At 41.7% G+C, this 20,429-nt stretch overlaps 1 protein-coding gene across 3 annotated transcripts; it reads right to left on the bottom strand.

Moving 5' to 3' along the window:
- Positions 1-2,616: 2,616 nt before the first annotated feature.
- LOC136446293 (zonadhesin-like) lies at positions 2,617-18,665 on the bottom strand. 3 transcript variants are annotated; one of them, XM_066444635.1, is made up of 10 exons: positions 18,490-18,665; positions 7,591-7,758; positions 7,056-7,318; positions 6,743-6,815; positions 6,393-6,590; positions 5,864-5,983; positions 5,357-5,490; positions 5,009-5,090; positions 4,554-4,739; positions 2,617-4,210 (listed from the first exon to the last, which is right to left on the bottom strand). In XM_066444635.1, the coding sequence occupies exons 1-10, from the start codon at positions 18,533-18,535 to the stop codon at positions 3,324-3,326; spliced, it is 2,157 nt and encodes a 718-aa protein (XP_066300732.1). In that variant the 5' UTR covers positions 18,536-18,665; the 3' UTR covers positions 2,617-3,323. The 3 variants fall into 3 exon arrangements, with proteins under 3 accessions (XP_066300732.1, XP_066300731.1, XP_066300733.1); XM_066444634.1 differs by lacking the exon at positions 18,490-18,665 and adding an exon at positions 9,146-9,372; XM_066444636.1 differs by lacking the exons at positions 4,554-4,739; positions 18,490-18,665 and adding an exon at positions 9,146-9,372.
- Positions 18,666-20,429: the final 1,764 nt, after the last annotated feature.

Raw genomic sequence — 20,429 nt, 5'->3', positions numbered from 1 at the left:
TAAATCGTAATTCAGTAAGGCTTGACTTTGTGCATAAAGGAGATACAGTGTGCGTTTTCATTAGAACATCACGTGAATAGATGTTGTAAAAGATAGAAGAAAACTATCGCATCTTGCTTTGAAGAAACAATGAACATCAAGAATTAATGAGTCTGCATATACTCTATCAATAGTACCGACAGAATACCGACCAGGTATGTGCAACTCAGGTATGCTTCCCCAGGTGAGGTCGTCTTCATTACACCAGGGGAGGAGTCCTAAACACCTTACAACAACAGGTAACAATTACCTGTAGAAGTTGTTTGTGTGGAGGGCATGTACGATACTTGTATTTCTTTTAGTCGGCCGTGTATTCGTTTACATAGCCTCACAATGGAGGCACGCGCCTTGGAAAGAGAGACGGAAAAAAGGTTTTAGAATTAGTTCATCAGAGAGGTATGCATAGCCTTTTGGTTTCCAGCGTTTCAGTCGGGCGTAGTGATGTTTTGTATGTAGGGTTCAATGGCCTGCTACCGCTACCACACTGCATAACAGACTGGCCGACTGTTTACTGTTGATTATGTTTACTATGTTTCCTTTATTTCATTGTACATCAAATGATAGAATAAACCACGTAAGAAGACAGCTAACATATTAGTAAATGGTAGTATAATGGAACACTTCATTAGATGTGTAGTCAATACATGTGTTTGCTACTCTTTATTACTCTGTAGTCAAAACAAACCGTTTATTTCTTTTCATAAACTTCAGAAGGACCGATTCAAGGTTCTACATTTCATAGGTAGAAGAGCTTTCTTTGCATATTGTCCTTGTATTGTGACAGGACTACGATCACTTTACTATTGCTTATACACCTGTCTTTTGGATACGATTCTAAACGGGGGGAACGTATATGGATATCCAACGAGCCAAACTATACGTACGAAGAAAGATGATGCTCATATAAATCTAATTATCAAAGAAGCAGAAAAAATGATATCAAAACATTGGATTTTGCTACCTGTATCAAACTCATTCATTGCAAACAATACTTCCGGTTCAACTGATGCCCATAAATGGATAAACTTCTGAAGATTCGCATAATGTTTATTTCCGCTTCCTGCCGGGTGTGACCACGCTTTTTAATCCGGACAAACCTTCCGAACGGGCTGGTTTCCATCACCATTGACTCCCTCCGTGAGTCACTCCGGCAATTTAGCGGGGAAGAATTCGTAAGCTCGAGTTGAACTGCTGTATTGGTTGGATCGAATGATGCCGTGGCGCAGAAACTTGATATCACGTGACTGTGGTCAACCTTTGACCCGGAACAACATGGCTTTTTGTGCCAGTAGTGAGTGATTGATAGTTCAATGACTCAAACCCAAAACAGAGAATACCTCATGGCCTAATAGTTAGCTCGGTGATGAGTGATCTTTTCTGGACGGCTGTAGGAGAGAAGTGCCAAATTTACGTCCAACAGCCTACAGTAGTTTAGAATATGTTGGCTTCGTTCCAAATAGATCCATTGTGACTTCTTTTACGTTGGTGTTGACAACTTTGAAAATGGATCTTAATTTGTAACAATGGTGTAGAATTAGATGCTTTACAGTCTTAGCATCTGTATTAACTTTATATAAACACAGACCCAAGCCGGATCGATTACTATCGTATGAGCCGTGCTTTTGTGTGAACTATGATTACTATGATGCTTAAAGTACAATAAAGGTATTGATATACCTGTTTTATATATAACGGTCGTTACAATAGCTTCGATTTGCTACTGACGGTGTTATCATAGTCAATGCAAGCAAACTTGAAGCTTTGTGAATTTCTTTGCTCACCTAGGGCAACTTTAGTCTTTTTACAGTCTTATGGTAAGTTTGCATGATATAGACCTATATGCTCTATTCTATTCTCAGTTCCGTTTCGCAAAACACGTTAATCTTTTATATCGCGTGAATAGTACTTATAGTGTCTTTCAACTTTCAATCACGAATCCAATGTCTTCCTGCAATTTGTTTCTTCTCATGTACCTTTTGATACGCGTATATACGGCAGGATCATTACCTCGATGCACTGCTCAAAAGCGACCTGATGCGGTGTTTTAGATACCTGCAGCCACTCGTTCTTTTTGCTGTACCACCGAATTCGTTTGACATATATCGTCAGCTAGACACGTATAGATGGCAGACTTCATCCCCTTACCCGTACTTTTTCGCGACCCTTACAGTCCCACATACACTTATAGCAGCACTGAGTCTGTTAATGGCAATGCTGCATTGTGTACATCAAACATACACACATATACACAAGCGACCCCCGCACACACACGTACCCACGCGCGCACGCACGCGCGCACGCACGCGCGCACGCACGCACGCACGAACGCACGCACGAACGCACGCACGAACGCACACACGATAGAAGCGCGCGCGCGCGCACACACACACACACACACACACACATACATACACACGCACAGAAACACACATTCAGACCCCCCCCCCCCCCACACACACACAACTCAGAGAGAAAAAGAGACAGACTAAAAACAATGCTTCTCTTGAAGTAGCTACTGTTACTAAATAAACATGTCTGACTTCCCGAAACAAACAATGACAAGTACAATGTCTGATGTACGAGTATGCACACATTTTATTACACCCACTCTGGGAGCAACTTCGTCTATAAACTTCAACATCGTCTTAGGAATAATTTATCTTACAGCCCATTGTGTATGGACTTCAATATGATCATTACACACGTTAGACATATTGTTTTACCAAAAGGATATCAAATTCATAATTTCCTATAAGGAGCTTGCAAATATGACCTACAGGCTACAGCGCTACGAATATGACTATATATTGAACTTACGTTTACAATTATGACATCCAAATCATACGTTTCAATTTTTCTGATATAGTGATACTTTTTACAACTTTATTTCGAATACAAGCAGATAATGGAGTGATAATGGATCGTTGATTGTCCTTCATTGTCAAAACACTGCTGAAAGCTGTCAGAAAATGCTTGCTGATTTTCCATTTCTTACGCCATATATGGAATGTGGCCTCGGGAATAGATGTTTACATTTGCACAGTTATATTGTGATTAAGTGGCCCCAAGAAGCCTTTACTACTAGAGCAAACAAAGAGCAGGAAGGGTTGTTCTCTACAATAAGGTTAAATGGCTTTTCGAAACAACTTCTATTAAGAGCAAGTTTTTTTTTTTTACAACAACACCTTTGGTAATTGATCTAAAATGATCATTTGTGTTCTTGGTAATAGCATGTAACATTAGCTATTAATGTTTTTATTTTGTGGATAGTTCTTTGCTGCTGATCACGCCTCAGAGTCGGGCGCTTCCCACTGATGACGCCTGGGCGATGGAGGCTGCAGTTCCGACTCTTCCGGCGAGGGGGAGACTCTACCCGCGTTCTTCTGCTTCTTCTTCCTGATGAAGAGGATGAGGGCGATCAGGAGGAGGAGCAGGGCGAGGAGACCGCACACGATCCCAACCACCATCCCGGTGTCACTCGACTTCGCCGCCTCCCCTCCATGAAGGTTGGCGAACTCTCCCCCAGGCTTCTCGGTCTTCTGTGGCGGCGCTGGCTTCTGCGTCACGGGTTTCCCGGCGGGCGTGGTGACGTCAGGCTTTGGAGGTGGAGTTGTGTTGGTTGTAGCAGTGGGTGGTGGCTTTGGTGTAGTAGTTGGTTTTGGCGTAGTCGTTGCTTTTGTTGTTGTAGTTTTAATGGTGGTCGGCGGTGTAGTGGTTGGTTCCTCTGTCGTGATGGGCTCCGTCGTTGGGGCTACAGTTGTTGTCACTGTCGTTGTGATGAACACGGTTGTCGTAGTTGGTTCTTCCGTCGTCACTTCCGGTGTCGTCGGTTCTTCTGTCGTTGTGATGACGTCAGTGGTCGTCTCTTCCACGGTGGTTAGCTCCGCCTCTGTCGTCACTTCCGGCTCGGTCGTGGTTGGCTCTTCCGTAGTCGTTGCCATGGGTGTCGTTGTTGGTTCCTCCGTTGTGGTTGGCTCTGGCGTGGTGACGACAGTAGTTTCTACCGTGGTCTCCAAGGTCGTCTCCAAGGTCGTTTCCATGGTGGTTACCATGGTTGTAGTTTCTTCGGTTGTCGTCTGCGCCGCTGTGGTTGGTTCAGGCGTCGTCACGATTGTTGTTTCCACCGTTGTTTCACCGGTTGTTTTTGGAGGTGTGGTCGGTACAACGGTAGCTATTGAGAGAAAAGTCAACTTAGTGAATACCATGGTAGAAATTTAGGCACATTGTTGTGCCTCTATGATGATTTGCATAGCCTCGCAGGTGACATGATTAATAGCCAATGATGCAATATATCGTTTGTTGAGGTGGAAATGTGATGTTACATTTTTTCTTCCGAAAACCACTACAATGATTATCATCGTCACCCACAACCACAATGCAAATCGATTCCTACCAGTCAGTATGTTCATCTTTGCACCACTATGATGAACGTAGCTGAAATAGCATGGCGCCGTAAGCACGGTTTTCATCAGAGCTTTTCGTGTACAAGACAAAGCAACAAGCAGCAGACTTACTCGTACAGAGCTGTGTGTTACACGCCCTGATCTCTACCCTCTTCATGTCTCCGTCGTCGTCCCCCTCACACCCGTGTCCGAACACCGGGTAGGGGTTCTCACAGTACGCCGCTCGAGACTGGGTCCCGCCGCCACACGCAGCATCGCAGACCGTCCAGTCTTCCCACTCACCCCAGCCTCCTGTTACTATAGCAAGCACGGGCGAAGCAGCAAGCGTAAGCAGGCGTTAACAAAGCTTTTACAACACAACACAACACAGCTGAACTGAATGACAATGACAATGTATCGCAAACATTGGCAATGTAACCTTTAAATGTCGATCGTTTCAACCATGTTTGGAATGTTTTTAACCCAAGTTTCTGCGCAAAGCTCAAGTGTTGGTCCTTCTTGCCAATATAGCCGCTGAAACAACACGGGGCAAGAGTTGATATCTTTCAAATCTAGGTAATACTTACACTTGCATGGTTGATCCATAGTTTTGATCTCGTCGATGGCTATGTTACTGTAGTAACCGCCCACCACAGCCTCGAAACTAAGCTGTGACGAAAACAATATAGATGGAACATAAAGCAGTGCCGTGTTGGTGTCTCCTATGGCTTATAACGTTACAGTTCTGACTATGAATAAATGTACACAACAACATTCCAAATAGTACGTTTCAGTAAAAGCGACTTCATTTGACAGTAGATAGATAACATAACAGCACTCAAGAACCGCCACAAAACATCACTACCATGTTACACGTACGCGTGTTAGATGTACCAGTACAACATTCTACTATTGATGAACATAGAAGTACGTACATAGAAGTTGTTAGTGATGTTGAGGTTGACCGCTGCCCTGTGCCACACGTCACCATGACTACCGGAGACTTCCCATATCACATTTTTTGCACTGTCATCCTCGTAAACAGACTGCTGATAGACCTTCAACGTACCTGTGGATAAAACCGGAACAAACATATACACTTTTGAATATTTGCTTCATAAATTCTTCTCTATGATAAAACTTATCATCCTTCTTTATAACCATATGTGTTCAGATTAATAATACGTTGTCATTGATTTATTTTTACCAATACATGTAGTTCACTGCTGTGTTAGCAATAGTTCGCAAAGATGGAGATGGCCGCGATATGACTCGTACAGTATCAGATGTTACTGGTCAATGATTTCCTGTCTGGATAAATGGATGGATGTATATCACTTTATCACTTTGACAATCTCAACTATTTTTGTCCTCAATGTATCATTAAACAACAACTATACTGTAGATGGATACGGACGTCTTGCTTTGTATTTACAACTCACCAGAATGAGCTCCCAGCATGTGGAAGTAGAACTCCAGACACTGTCCGCTGAGTTCTGTAGACGACAGGCGAGCGTGGTGACCGGCTGACTGGACTGAAGACTCCACGTACATGTACGTACCTGAACAAAGTCAAGTGAATGCATTTTTCCGGGGTAAAAAGTTAGTGATTATGCAAAGATAACGTGTAAATCTATAGCAGATCGATTTAGATGAAAGGAATAAAAATTTAGCTCCCGGATTGACAGGTTGGCTATATATAGAGAATATACTACATGTATATTCTGCAGGGTAGTCGCCAAGTTGTCTTTGATTAGCAAAAAGGAACGTTTCCTTTTGTTCCTGCTGTCTGGCTGGAGTATTACAACAATGTCTGTAAATTATTTTAAGCTTTAACCACAGTTTTAACTGTCAATGCACGGTACGACCACAATACATACAACCTCACATCATTTACACGCCAATGGGGTCATTAGATAGGGAAAATTCCAAATTACCCATTGAGGAAACTTAAATCAAAAACACACGTACCGTTTTGTCCTGGCCCGAGAGTGACATCGTACTCCGGTCCAGTGATCAGGTCAGGTGCGATGATGGTAAAGTTCCTGTTGACGAGGTCTTCCCGAGTCTCCGTCATGCCCTGCTGCCATCTCCAGTCAAACGCATCGCTGACGTCTTGTCTCAGGGCACAGGGGCCAGTGGTCTCGAAATCACACTTCAACAGTGGAGCTGGGTTTGGAGAAAGAAATGACAATGAAATTGAAATACTAGAAACGCTTAGTTGTAAACTATGTGTAAAAACAACAGTCCCTAACATTTAAAAGAGTTTATTCCCTTTTTGTTCACATTCAGAAGGACAAGATAATCAGTCATTTGCTTACCTGGAGCTAGCTTGACGTCATCAAAGGCTAGGGCGCATAGGAATTCTAACCCTCTTACGGTCTCAAAAACAACCTGAATGGAGTGGACAAAATGAGAAATGCATTCTGACACCTTGTATAGACGTTTTAGATGATGACTGTTTATCGTCTTTGGTGTTTTGTTGTAACAGGTGGCTACACATTTTATACATGGACAATGAAGAAATTGGAGCAGATTGTGCTTTTTCTGTCGGTATAAAGAGTATAAAGATGTCATTTCTGCATACAATGTAAACCTGTAAACCGTCTTTAGTTCAAGAACGATAGCTCTTACCTGATAAGCTTCTTCCAAGGGTGGAGACAATGAAACATTTGCATGTAGCCAAAAGTCTTCGTTTAGGTCCTCCATGTGCCAGACCTGTGTCTTCTGTCCCTTCTGTAGCAGGTAGACCGACATGTCCAGGTCTTCACCAAACATGGTGTACCAGAACTCCAGGGTACAGGGGCCGATGATGTCGGGACTGGTGATAGTTGCTACATATCCAGGTTGTGCTGCCCCTCCACACTTCGACATTACATACCAGCCGTCGTATCCCACTTCGGAGCACCATAAATGTAATGGAAATAGACAATAGATAAAAAGAAATTAATGTCAACAGGAAAAGGACTCCAAAGAAGATAAATCTAAGCATTTAAAATCATTGAATCACTTCCGGTAATTCCTGAATAGGAATCTTGCCCCCAGGCATCCTTACATTCATCCGTATGTTGCTAGCCATAATTTTTACAACAACTATACCTGACTAGGGAATTGATTGATTGATTATTGATTGATTGATTGTAGAACATTTTAATGCTGCAAGAACTACCTGGCTGCGTATGGTCATCACCCGGACCACTTCCAGGAGCCAAGGGACTGAAAGCATGAAGTCCATACAGAGGACCAGCGGTGTCGTATCTGTCCCATTCCATCAACCCGTTGTTGTTTGTCCAGTCGCACCATCCAAAGTCAAAATCGCACGACTGTGCCCGGGCAGCTGCAGGGGAACACATTTGATACATTCTATTTTATAATGTCATACATTTGCCTTTGCTTCAAATTCATATGTGCAATGAGGTACGGGGAAAATGGGATCTAAGACATGCCTGAAGTAAGTCAATAGATAGAGGAGATATAATTGTATGTTTGTTTAGTAACATGCTACTGTTTAATGCGTAAGGCATGGTATATATCTTCGGGTAAAAAAATCCACTACTTTTTGTTTCTGTAGAACAAGTAGGAGTCACCTTCACAGCGGAAAATAAAATCGCTTCGCCATATAATTAGATTATACAAACTAATGCAAATGGCTATGGTCTCATGGAAATTCCGCCCTTCCGAGTCCATAGTTACCAATACCCATATCTCACCCTACTCTACCTGTACTCGACCTTAATGCGCGCTAATGACCTTGTATATAAACCCTGTAAATACCTCTTGTTCGAACCACAGTAAAATCCACCACAATCCAGGCAGGTCAATAAGCCTTATCATAGTGTGCATTTCATCATATGTCGTGTCTGATGACTATCATTCCCAAATGACGTCCGAAGTATTTTGTTTGTCTTGCATATCCCCCCATTGTGATAACGTTTCTATGTGCTTTCCTTAGATTTGATACATGTATACAAAACAGCGAATAAGTAACAATCTATAACATGATTCATTTATGACTCGACTATGTTCGTTATCTAACAATACTGTTTTTACGACTGACGATGACTTTGGCAAAAAATATGCTACAAGCCTCTTGCCAACAGTCACACTTACTCTACTCGGTCCTTTAGATTAATTCATCCTTTATTCCTCTTGATAGGCCAAATCCACTTGTACAAAGGTGGCTATCAGTATATTGAGTGTTAGGCAGTTTGATTTTCAACCAGGCAGACTTAATCATATGTGGTAGAGTTTCAGTGAAAAAGGCTAGTCGCCTAGCTAGATTACATAGGATTTGATTGTTAAATAATGAAAGTGTTATCTACCTCAGACGCTACCGATACCTAGAATAACGCTAGAGCCCAGACAACCAGGCATTGGATAGAATACGCGTCCCTTAAGAATTGTTAGCTTTACACCTTTTGGCTAATAATCATCAATGATTTCAGCTATTGGACTGCGAAAAAATTGGGAAACTTTTGTACTTAGAATATGATATTAGGTGCCAGGAGTATCACTGAAAAATGTTGTTTTCTGAGAAACCTAAAAAATTAACTGCAACTTTTTATCATTACGGAGTGCTTATGAATTTCTAGCTTCTTTAACTCAAACCCGTATCCTTGCTTTATCATTACATAATCAGGTCTACTTACCATCATAACCTATAGTTCAATCTACCCACATAAAACGAAGACAAAGTATTTGATGACAAAGAAACGCCACGTCACCTGTAACAACAGCCGCGAGCGTCAGCAGAAATCTGTACATCTGCATCTTCGTGCGGGTCATCCGTCCATCTTGTTTCAAAATTCCATATTCCATGGACCTTTCCCACCGGAAAATGTATCCAAAAGAAAACTATTGTGCTAAACTTGTAGAAATCAAGCAGGAATCTTCTAGGAGAAACTGCAAGCCTGTCTTTCGCGGGAAAATGCTGAGGACTACCGTATCCTGCCTCACCTTGATGACGTAGGCCACGTTACCATGACAGACGACTTGTTTTGCTCATCGAGGCCTGTCCTAATGGGGTCTAAGATTGATATTTTGTACACACTTCTCCAAACATAGACTTAGTGTGAGAGCAGCTGATACGGATAGATGGTGTTGTTATGGTCACTGCGATATTGCTCTTTACATAACAAAGTCTGTTGATAGGTGGTTGTGGCATTCCGAAAATACATTCTTATACCATGTCAGACACACTACAACAGCGATAAGGTTCGTGGTTAAAATGTACAATTTTGTAAGAGCTGCAATTTTTGTTTCGACCCAAAACTGCAATGGTAAACAGTAAATACATCTTGAAATGAATAGTTATTTTTGGAACACCTTTCAATTCTATACGAGTCTGTTGTCACACAATTTGCGAATTGATTGCTACGAGCGATTCCTTTGCTAACATATATATATAATATTGATGTAAAGGTGCATAGAGGTGAGAAAAGTTACGGGCTAAAACTGTGCGCTGACAGCGCCAAGCTTTAAGAAGTCATTTATAATCATAACGGCTTTTGAATGTCAGATAGTCATAATGCTGATATACCTAATAAATCAACCCAAGAAGAATTATGAATACTGTTTTTTCCCTGTATTGTTTCAACACGCTCAGCTTTGTAGTAATATTGTTTTAGCAAATAACTATATATAGATATCTCTATCTGTTAATGAATCCTTTATTACAAAGAATTAGCGCGGAAGTCGAGGCTTAGTTAAAGGTTAATTGCTTAGTGGATGGTTTAGAGTGCTTAAAGGAAGTGATTCTTAAACTACGTGCCATACGTGGTATTTTACTGATAAGGAAATGGTGAGTTTGAGATGGGCTTTAAAGAAACGCGGTAACAAACATGAAACTTATTGCGTTTCCGTAGCGTTGTGAATAATGGCAGCATTAGTCTATATGAATATGAATATGTATGACTTTTGAATAAGAGCTCAAGTCATTAAGGCGTTAAATGAAAAGTAGCTTTTTTTCGTTTGATGTTTGGTTCCGCTTGGGTATTAAGTACTGTTTGTTGTCGAATCAAAGAGATTTGGGCTTTATCTGATCATTATCAGCTTTAATTTATCAAACAGAACATCGATCTATGACGAATACACTTGATTTGAATTTGCAACAAAGAAATATTATTCGATTTGCAAAAACTTTAGCTCAGATAAAGAAGTACAGAAATGGGTCTTTAAGAACATTTGTAATGTCCGTGAAAAAATGCACGTCAGCATACAAGCCTGACAACTAAGTCTTAGTACAGTCAGTGTGGAGGATGCTGTTTTGTTTTTACCTTCCTGCTTCCAAGTAATTTTTCTCTCTCGCGTGTTCCTAGCTAATGTTAGAGAGCACATGAATATTAAATTTGAAACAATTTTAGACTCATATTTTTCATAATATGTTATTCTTCCAATACTCGGATCATGAACCTTGTCTCTTTGAACAAGAGCGTTTCAATAGCCACTGAAACAGTCGCCCTTATCTTAAGTACATAGAATCACTCACACCCAAACAGCTAATGATATCAGTATGGCGGTATGGTAGCTCTGTTGCCGGGAGACAGAGGTGTTCACACGGCGCACGTCCGGGGAGGGAGTCTGTTTGTTAAGGATGTCGGGCTACGGGTCAACTTGTTCGTGTCCTGGTCGGTTATAATCATAAAGTTAACAATGATTGGTTTTCGAATAACAAACAAAATCAACCCCAAGAAAACATCTTTAGTGGCGTGGCAAAGTTATTATAAGGAATCCCTTTTCTTTATAATATAATTCGTAATCTTTGTTCGACAAATGACTCCTACAATAGATCTTTTTGAAATGATTGATCAGTGTGTCTTTGATAATTTGATAGTTTCATACGTTATCTGTCTATTACCAACTTATATATTAAAGGGTACTAGTACTAGATAAATGCAATTGTAATTAAGGTGTAAAACACGATCGTACGATGTATAATAATAGAGACAAAGCATTTACTATCATTATCCTCCAGTTTTATTTGAACACATTGACAGATAGCATATTAGGTAGGTGATCGAAATTTTCAACAACGCTGAATGAATAACTAAAACATCTTGTACATTCGCATACCTTATAAGAAACCATTAATGGTTCCAAGAGTAATATACATGTACTAAGGAGAAAAAGAATGTGAAGGAACTTAAATGCAGATGTAATATCACTAAACTTAGCGTCACGAGCGTTCCCAAGGTGACAGTATAATCATATAGATAAGAAATCCTTATCAGTTTTCCCTTTAACCCGTACAACAACATCAATTAAACATGCAAAGAAAACCATGTTACTGCAAACATGACCCAAATTGAACACAGGGGATAGCAGGTGCTGGATAGCACACAAGATACATGATCGCTTTATCGGTACACCAGACTAATGCACGACATAAAGAACCACGCATTAAAAGTATTTTTGCTGTTTTCACTCGGCATCAAGGTTGGCGAGTGGCTGGTACCCCGGATGTACCCGCTTTGAGCGCCTCACTTTGACTGCCAGTAGAATTGCAGCGAGAACGATGACCGCAGCACATCCTCCAACAGCAATGACGGCGTTCTTTGCACTGTTCCCTGCATGCAAATAGAAGGCAATAAAGCGTATAGAACAAAACCATTATGCTTGTAGAATGTAGATTCATTGAACAGTGGTTTGGTTATATTTCAGCACCAAGGACAGACATTGCCAGCACCACATAGGTATCAAAATGGAGATGATGAACAAATTATGCCCTCACCCTGTTCGGCACCAAGGATAATGGGGCCCTGGGAGATCACATAGCGACTTTTCATGTCATCCTGGTCCTCGAGCGCCCTCTTGTGATGACGATTGGTCCTGCATCCCTGTGAAAAAAATTGTTGATGCATTTGTTGGAAAGTCAGGGAAGCGTTCCAATTCTAAGACTAAACAACCTACCAACGACCTTACTTTAGACAGAAATAAAGTGGAGAAATAATTTGTGATATATTCTAATCCAAAGGTGTATAATTCAGGTGAAGATACCTGTTCACAGCGGGATACTGTGTCAGCGGCATCGCACACTTCCACCTCACACCGGAGGTTGACTGTCGTCACTTCCTGTACGAAGCGGAAGGCCTCCAGACCGAACCTCTGTGTACCCGGTTCAGGTCGTGCGTAGAACTGTAGGGTGTCGTCTGAGGCACAACTGTAAAATGTTCCCAGGATATAATGAGAACATGACTTGTCCATGTCTATAACATGATTCATGCACTGACACATGGCTAAATAAAAAATACCAAAATAAAAACTCGTAATATTTCAAGACAATGTAACTGATCTATTGCCATAATTGTGACTTTCTTACTTGAATTTCTAATACTACTAGTGTAATCACTTCCCTTTAGCCTGCTCTAGATGATGTGACGAATACTTATCAATCATCTTCTATATAACATACTTAGAAACTCCAGGAGCTAAAGGAGCTCGCAAGATGCAAGACGCAGTGGAAAAAGTTTAAGAACGACTGAATGTAACTGTAGGCCGTTTCCACGACTACAGGTGCAGAAACCAGTGGATGATATAATGATGATAACCTACTGATTCGGAGTTCAGTTTTTTTAAAGATTCAACGTTACAAACAGACATAATTGTGCTCACCCGTCCTGTATCAGTGGGTACTTGAGGGAGGTATTGTACCCGGATGTAGCCTCGCAGTGCAGGGCGATCACGGACAGCTGTCGGGCGTGGCCCTGCACCTGCAGCTGCAGGTACATCATGTCCCGCAGGTGGTAATGTACCGGGTAGTCAGGTGTGGTGTACGGAGACAGGTAGGTCTGTGTGGGGAACAGGTCCAGCCGGATGGACAGCTGACCGAACCCCTCATCAACAAACTCCAGTCCACCCGGGATGGGCAGGAACTCCGACATCACGGCCTCGTCACGATCATACTTGCAGCTGGGGATAGATAGAGAAGCAGATGTACTTCCTGCGCTTTGAACTAGAGTATTTGTGGTTTAATCAAATGTTTTCACTTGTTATAGACATTCCCTTGCATATGTTAGAGGCTAAATTATGACGCTTTTCTAGCTCCACGTTTCACAGCAAATGGGGAACTAGACAGACGTCACATTTTGCCTTCCAACATTTTGAGATTAGATATGATGTAACATAGCTCATTGGTCTTTCAAAGACAGAGTGTTTACTAATTAGAGCAAAGTTCTTCGTCTTGTCTGTCTCGAAAAGTCGAATTGCCAATGGATTTTGTGCGTTCTTGGAACTCCTGGTCATGCCGGATATATTCAAAACAACGTAAAGCGTGATAGGATAGAATTTCAATCCATTATGATCTATGTATATCTTTTACCATTTCTTTATAACAATGGATTGAAAAGCATAAACTACTTACACTGAGTCGATGACGACATCCGGGTCTCTAGTGATGACGCCATCATGGGTGAAGAAGAGGCTGACATTGTTGTAGAAGATGACGTACTTCGAGTCAAATGTCACCTACATTAGATGATTAGAAAAGTGAAAAAAAATGCATAAACATGTTTTCATGAGAAATCATCAAAGGAAGAAAACTTGTTCTTTACATTTAAATATGGATACCACAATCGCATAGTATTTTGCCCGGTCAGCACCCACGGCCATTACACATCGGATCGGCCAGAACTTGCAATTGCCAAACCACATCGTGACACATCTACGACTCTTTACCCCACCTCAGAGTGTGACCCAGCGCAGGCACTCTTCACCAAAACGACCTCACCCGCCTGATAGGGATCAGGGACCCCCATTTCAGCACCAAGGACATCGCCCGCGGACACGCAGTCAGTTTACTCCCGCCGCAGCTGAACGCTCTCCGCTAGCTTGGAGCGGCCCGAAGACAACGTTTCAAGCTCGTGTGCGCCTAGAGGAATCCGATTCTATGTATAATACGCGAGGAAGAGGGGGGCACACGACGGAATGCCTTAGCGGACACGAATCTTACCACGCAGAATGGTTTTCAATAGGTCGCAACAAAGCGGCTACTCTATTAGGTACCTTTGTTCCGCACTGATAGAGCCCGGTGCGCAGAATGTAGTGGGTACCGTTGAAGGTAGCCTGACAGGTCGGGTCTGGGTCCCAGTGCAGCCCGCTGGTGATCACGTGAGCCAGCCGGTGGGCCGGTAGGGCTAACTCCATGTACTCATTGGTGCAAACAGGGGTACTCTCTGACTCTGGAACAAATAGAATCTTACAGGTAGGTCTGTCGTTGAGATGTGTTGGTACAAACCAGGAGGCAGTGGTTGACTAGGTAATGAATGCTTTCTGTGGTGTGATAGACGACCCTTTATGTTCCTGCACAAGTGCTGAGTGTAAATGTGTGTGTGTGTGTGTGTGTGTGATCCTTGTCAACAGATAGTGCTTGTCATCGGGAATTTTCTTGTGTCTTTACAAAAACATTCAGCCAACTTACTGGGGCAAGCCTGTGTGTTACACGCCCTGATTTCTACCCTCTTCATGTCTCCGTCGTCGTCCCCCTCACACCCGTGTCCGAACACCGGGTAGGGGTTCTCACAGTACGCCGCTCTGGACTGGGTCCCGCCGTCACACTCAGCATCGCACACCGTCCAGTCTTCCCACTCACCCCAGCCGCCTGCCACTATAGCAAGCACGGGCGAGGCAGCAAGCGTAAGCAGGCGTTAACAAAGCTTTTACAACACAGCTGAACTGAACGACAATGTCAATGTATGGCAATGTAAAGATCGTTTAAAAAGTGTATATTTTTAAGCTTAAATTTCTGCGCAAAGCTCAAGCGTTAGTCCTTCTTGCTAATATAACCGCTGAAACAACACAGGGCAAGATCAGACCTAGGTGATACTTACACTTGCATGGTTGATCCATAGTTTTGATCTCGTCGATGGCTATATTACTATAGTAACCGCCCACCACAGCCTCAAAAGTAATCTGTGTTGAAAACAGCAACATGGAATATAGTGCCTTTACATGTATTTCTGGCTATGACTAATGTGCACAACAACGTTTCAGATGGTTAACTTTTCAGTAAAGGCACCAAGTCGCTAAAAACATCCGGGAACCACCAAGAACCTAAAATCAAGTCATCGATGCCATAGCGAAAGTCAACTGATGATAGTATTTCGTTGGAAGAAGACACAAAAAGTATTACATGTAATGAGACAACAGTCTATTGATGAAAATGTACATACATAGAAGTTGTTAGTGATGTTGAGGTTGACCGCTGCCCTGTGCCACACGTCACCATGACTACCGGACACTTCCCATATCAGCTGTTGTGATGTGTCGTTCTCGTAAACAGACTGCTGATATACCTTTAACGTGCCTGCGGTAAAACAGATTGATCATTTATACCTTTATCTTTGCGTTAACTTAACATGAACTTTCTGTGTCCTCGTGGATTTATCTATCTACTGGCTAGTAAATACGAGCTTTCAAGATGCTAAACTGTGTCATTAGTTACGTGTAGAAGGCTTCAACATGGCATTTCCGGTTGCTAGACACTACTTTACAACAGTGAGGTTGTTATTGTTGGAACATTACATGCATGATGTTGAATTGTGTAGCCGACGAATTTGGATGAATGAATTCTTTTTATGATGTAGGCTAAGTATAGCCTCCAATGCAGACTCCTCCCGGCTGTTTTCTTTTACAGTTTTTATACTATTACATTTTTTTTCTTATTGCTGGCCGGGAAGGAGTCTGCGTCCAGCAATAAGAAAAAAAGTAATAGTATAAAAACTGTAACTTGAAAAAGAAAACAGCCGGGAGGAGTCTGCATCGGAGGCTAGGCTAAGTCTTCGGGTTCTTATACAGTTTTCCAAGACTAGCTATCGTCGGTGGATATCAGAGCTATAGCTCACCAGAATGAGCGCCCAGCATGTGGAAGTAAAACTCCAGACACTGTCCGCTGAGTTCTGTAGACGACAGACGAGCGTGATGTCCAACTCCCTGGACCGATGACTCCACGTACATGTATGTACCTAAAGGGAGACATGGATTTTGGGTTACCCTTTGCTGGTGACACTAATCATGGACGAGAATGTTGCATGATGCTTTTTATCTAATCAGATGGTGAATTTGACCAAGTTTTAAATGAAAAAAGTTTACTTTTTGATTTTGAACCATCAATTGAATTTTTAAGATTCTACAATGTTTGGCTCTTCGTTCACACGTACCGTTTCGCCCTTGTCCAAGTGTAACGTCGTACTCCGGTCCTGTGATCAGATCAGGTGCGATGAATGTGAAGTTCCTGTTGGTCAGGTCCTCCCGGGTCTCCGTCATGCCCTGTTGCCATCTCCAGTCAAACGCATCGCTGCCATCTTGTCTCAGGGCACAGGAGCCAGTATTCTCAAAGTCACACTTCAACAGTGGAGCTAGATTTTGAAAATAAGATATAACTTATCAGGCAATCTCAATGACGCAATATTTGCAATACGAAGTCTGTTTTTGTCAATGATTAACTTGCGAAATAACCTTTTCTTCTTCTTACCTGGAGCTAACTTGACGTCATCAAAGGCAACGTTGCATAAGAAGTTGGATCCTCTCACGGACTCGAAAACAACCTGATCATCGAATGAAAGGAACATGACAAATATGGCAACACACTTTGTCATTCATTAAAAACGACATTACTTTTTTTCCATGCTAATTCAATGCCATCAATTAAAGTTATTACGAGTTTGTCAGTATGGATACTTGCTTCCTTGTTTATGATTACCAGTAGTTCAAATCTACAAGTTAACCTCTCTAGCTATAACTGCTATTACCTGATAAGCTTCATGTAGAGGGGGAGACAGGGGTACACTAGCCTGCTGCCAGAAGTCTTCGTTCACATCCTCCCTGTGCCAGACCTGTGTCTTCTGTCCCTTCTGTAACAGGTAGACCGACATGTCCAACTCCAGGCCGTACATGGTGTACCAGAACTCCAGGGTACAGGGGCCGATGATGTCTGGGCTGGTCACAGTTGCTACATCTCCGGGTTGCACTGCACCTCCACACTTTGACATCACATACCAGCCATCGTACCCAACTTCATCAACAAATACAAAAGAACAAGTAGCAATCAGGGTAAGCCATTACACGCCACTATCTTTCTGATTTAAAAAAAAATCAATTCTGGGAACATATCATTTAAATATCTTTATCATTCGTCTTTTATGTTAAGATTTTGTCCCGCGATTTAGCAGTGCACTAAAAGTTCACAGTAGAATCACGGAGGCCTGTCACAGAATTTCAGCAAATATCTAAGAATAGAGAAATTGACTTAATGTGGTTTATTCAATAAAATTTATGATTCTTTGAAACTGTAAGATAGGGTACCTCACCTGGCTGCGTGTGATCACCTGCTGGCCCACTGCCAGGAAACATGGGGTTTACTGCATGAAGTGCATACTGTGGACCAGTTATTTCTGTTCTATACCACTCCATCGGACCATTGTTGTCTGTCCAGTCACACCATCCAAAGTCAAAGTCACACGACTGCGCCCGGGCAGCTGCGGAAGAGAATACGAGCATCAAAATCTCATTAGACGTTTGCTTGTGTACTTGTATTAAGCTTAGGGAAGCGTTATCTACAAATAGTTAACAGCTAACTACATGTAGATACCCCTTAACAAAAATTTGTTTACCACGTAGAAACAAGACTACGAGTTAAGTGTGCTCAACTGAACTGTGCGTACCATATCCACAACTCCTCAATTCGGCCCCAACTATATTACTTACCTCTAGTATAACACTGATTCAGTTACTACGTAATAGTAGTATTATCAACCCAAAACGCCATTGATATCTAGCCCCTAAATAAGGCTTGAGTTATAGTCGGCTAGACATTGTACAGAAATTCATATCAACACACTCGTGTCGTGTGCATACGCGATGTATACGAATAGTCAAATGTCTTCAGCCATTTAATGCATTGAAACGTATGGTATTCTAATTCTTTATAACGATAACGTTATCGGCATCAACAGAGCACGGTTTCATATTGGTTGTATTATACATAACATGGTCCTATAAGTTACGTACGTTTGAGTTTGACTAGCATTGCGAAGTCCTGTTCAAAATATGATAAGTCAACGAAGGGTAAAATTACCTGTGATAACAGCCGCGAGCATAAGCAGAAGTTTGTAGATCTGCATCCCTGTGATGGTCGTCCGTCAATTTCCTCTCAAAATCCAAAATTCCGCCCACGTCTCACAGTGAAAAAAGATCATAAACGTATCTATCACTTGGCTTTGAGGGAGTCTGTACGCCTGTCTGTAAGTTTGATGCAAAATGAACCAAATGTATCACGCAGTCTGGCTTTTACCTTAGCTTGGTAACATAAACAACGTTTCCATGACGTTTCCATACCAATATAATAAACAGTTTCCCAAGTAAACAGCTTTGAAAAACATGAAGCAGTAGAATGTACATTTGTATACGAATTTCTTCATCTCTATTTACATGACACTGTCACCTTAGGTTAAATCGATTGACTTCCACTAGACGTTAAGTCAAAGGAACGCTCCTGTAACTGAAACATCAGTTCTTTACCTTCCACACCAAGTACATCCATCAACTAAAGGTGTGTCTCCATTTGATTTTAATTTCCATCAACAATTTCTCCCTTCCTATATATAACAGTTGTATAAAGTTAATCATTCAGTCTGTGGTTACTCTGACATTCTAAATAAGTGACCTGAGTGTGTTGTTCTACTTAAGAGCCATTTAAAACAGTCACATCTATCCTTATCTCAAGTGTATAAAATCGGCGTCGCCCAAACAGCTTATGATTGTAGTATAGCGGTTTGGTTGCCCTGTTGCCGAGACACAGAGGTGTTCAAATGGCGCAAGTTCGGAATAGTGGGTTTGTTTGTTACTTCACCTCAAGGAAGCGAGGCATTGTTTTTACTGGTTCCTCTGTAGGTATTTGTGTCTGTGTGTAACTTATTAGTCTTTGAATACCTTTTAATCGTCTTTCGAGTGTTTCAAGTCATGTTTTTTGATTTTGGTAGTATATCATACGTTTTTATGCCATGAGAACGCAACACAAATACGTCTACATGTATATGACTGTAAGAATACCTCAACACAGTATGGCCGTTGGCATGCAAGGAAAATTATTTGGAATACCCCATCAGGGCCTAACGTGCAGTACCATTTCCGGCCGCTGCGAGAAGATTGTGCAAAAAGACTGTAAAATTGCCCAAATTCGGTCTTTTCAGAAATGAGGAAATCACCAAAGGCTCGCAAGGGGTTTGATTAATTTTGAGCAGCCTTAGCTACAATTCAATGATTTATCCTCTGGAATACAAAACAAGAGTCCGTAGGACACAATTCTCCGTGAAGTATTTATAGTATGTACAAGTATTGACCCACACAAATTGCATCTCTGCACAGTCCAAGTAGTGTTTTAGAGCAAGTAAAGAAAAAGTGTTTGTTTATCTTTTTCTTTCAATACAGGAGTGGTCAACCTGCTGAAAAGTATGTTTTTACAGCATGGCACAGATGGGATCTAGAAATTCTGGAAAAAGTCACAAAGTTACATCTAGATGGCCCCTTTTCAATTATCAACGAACCATTCAGCCTTACAACTAAGATATATCAGAAATCACAAATATGCAGTAAATCCTCTTTCCACAATTTATTTCAGGCCGGCCTGATCTATAGCTATCAAGCTATTTGCAATAAAAAAGGCTAATTTATATTATCGTAACATTTCACGAAGGTCAAAGGTCACCGGATCTAACCACCCGGAAGTGACACTGGCGCGCGCACTTTTCTGAGAGATATTTCTCAACAATCTTTCATCCCCTGCGTAAACTTTTTACATTGTCACAGCCTCCGTATTATAAACTACAAGTGTGGTAAGTTTGAAGATCCAGAGATTTGCCATTTTCACACTGTGCGTAAAAGTGCATCGTCCGTCCCGTGCGCACATACTGTATGCGAGTTGCGAGTGGTCACGGCATATTTAATACACAGACTGGAGGTCACTCTGCACATGTTCGCAGCTAAAACTCACAATTCCCGTTGCCGCATTGGTATGTA

The sequence above is a fragment of the Branchiostoma lanceolatum genome, chromosome 12, assembly GCF_035083965.1.
Source record: "Branchiostoma lanceolatum isolate klBraLanc5 chromosome 12, klBraLanc5.hap2, whole genome shotgun sequence".
Taxonomy (NCBI): domain Eukaryota; kingdom Metazoa; phylum Chordata; class Leptocardii; order Amphioxiformes; family Branchiostomatidae; genus Branchiostoma; species Branchiostoma lanceolatum.
The sequence above is the reverse complement of the archived record's forward strand: the minus strand, read 5'-3'. Positions and strand labels throughout refer to the sequence as shown.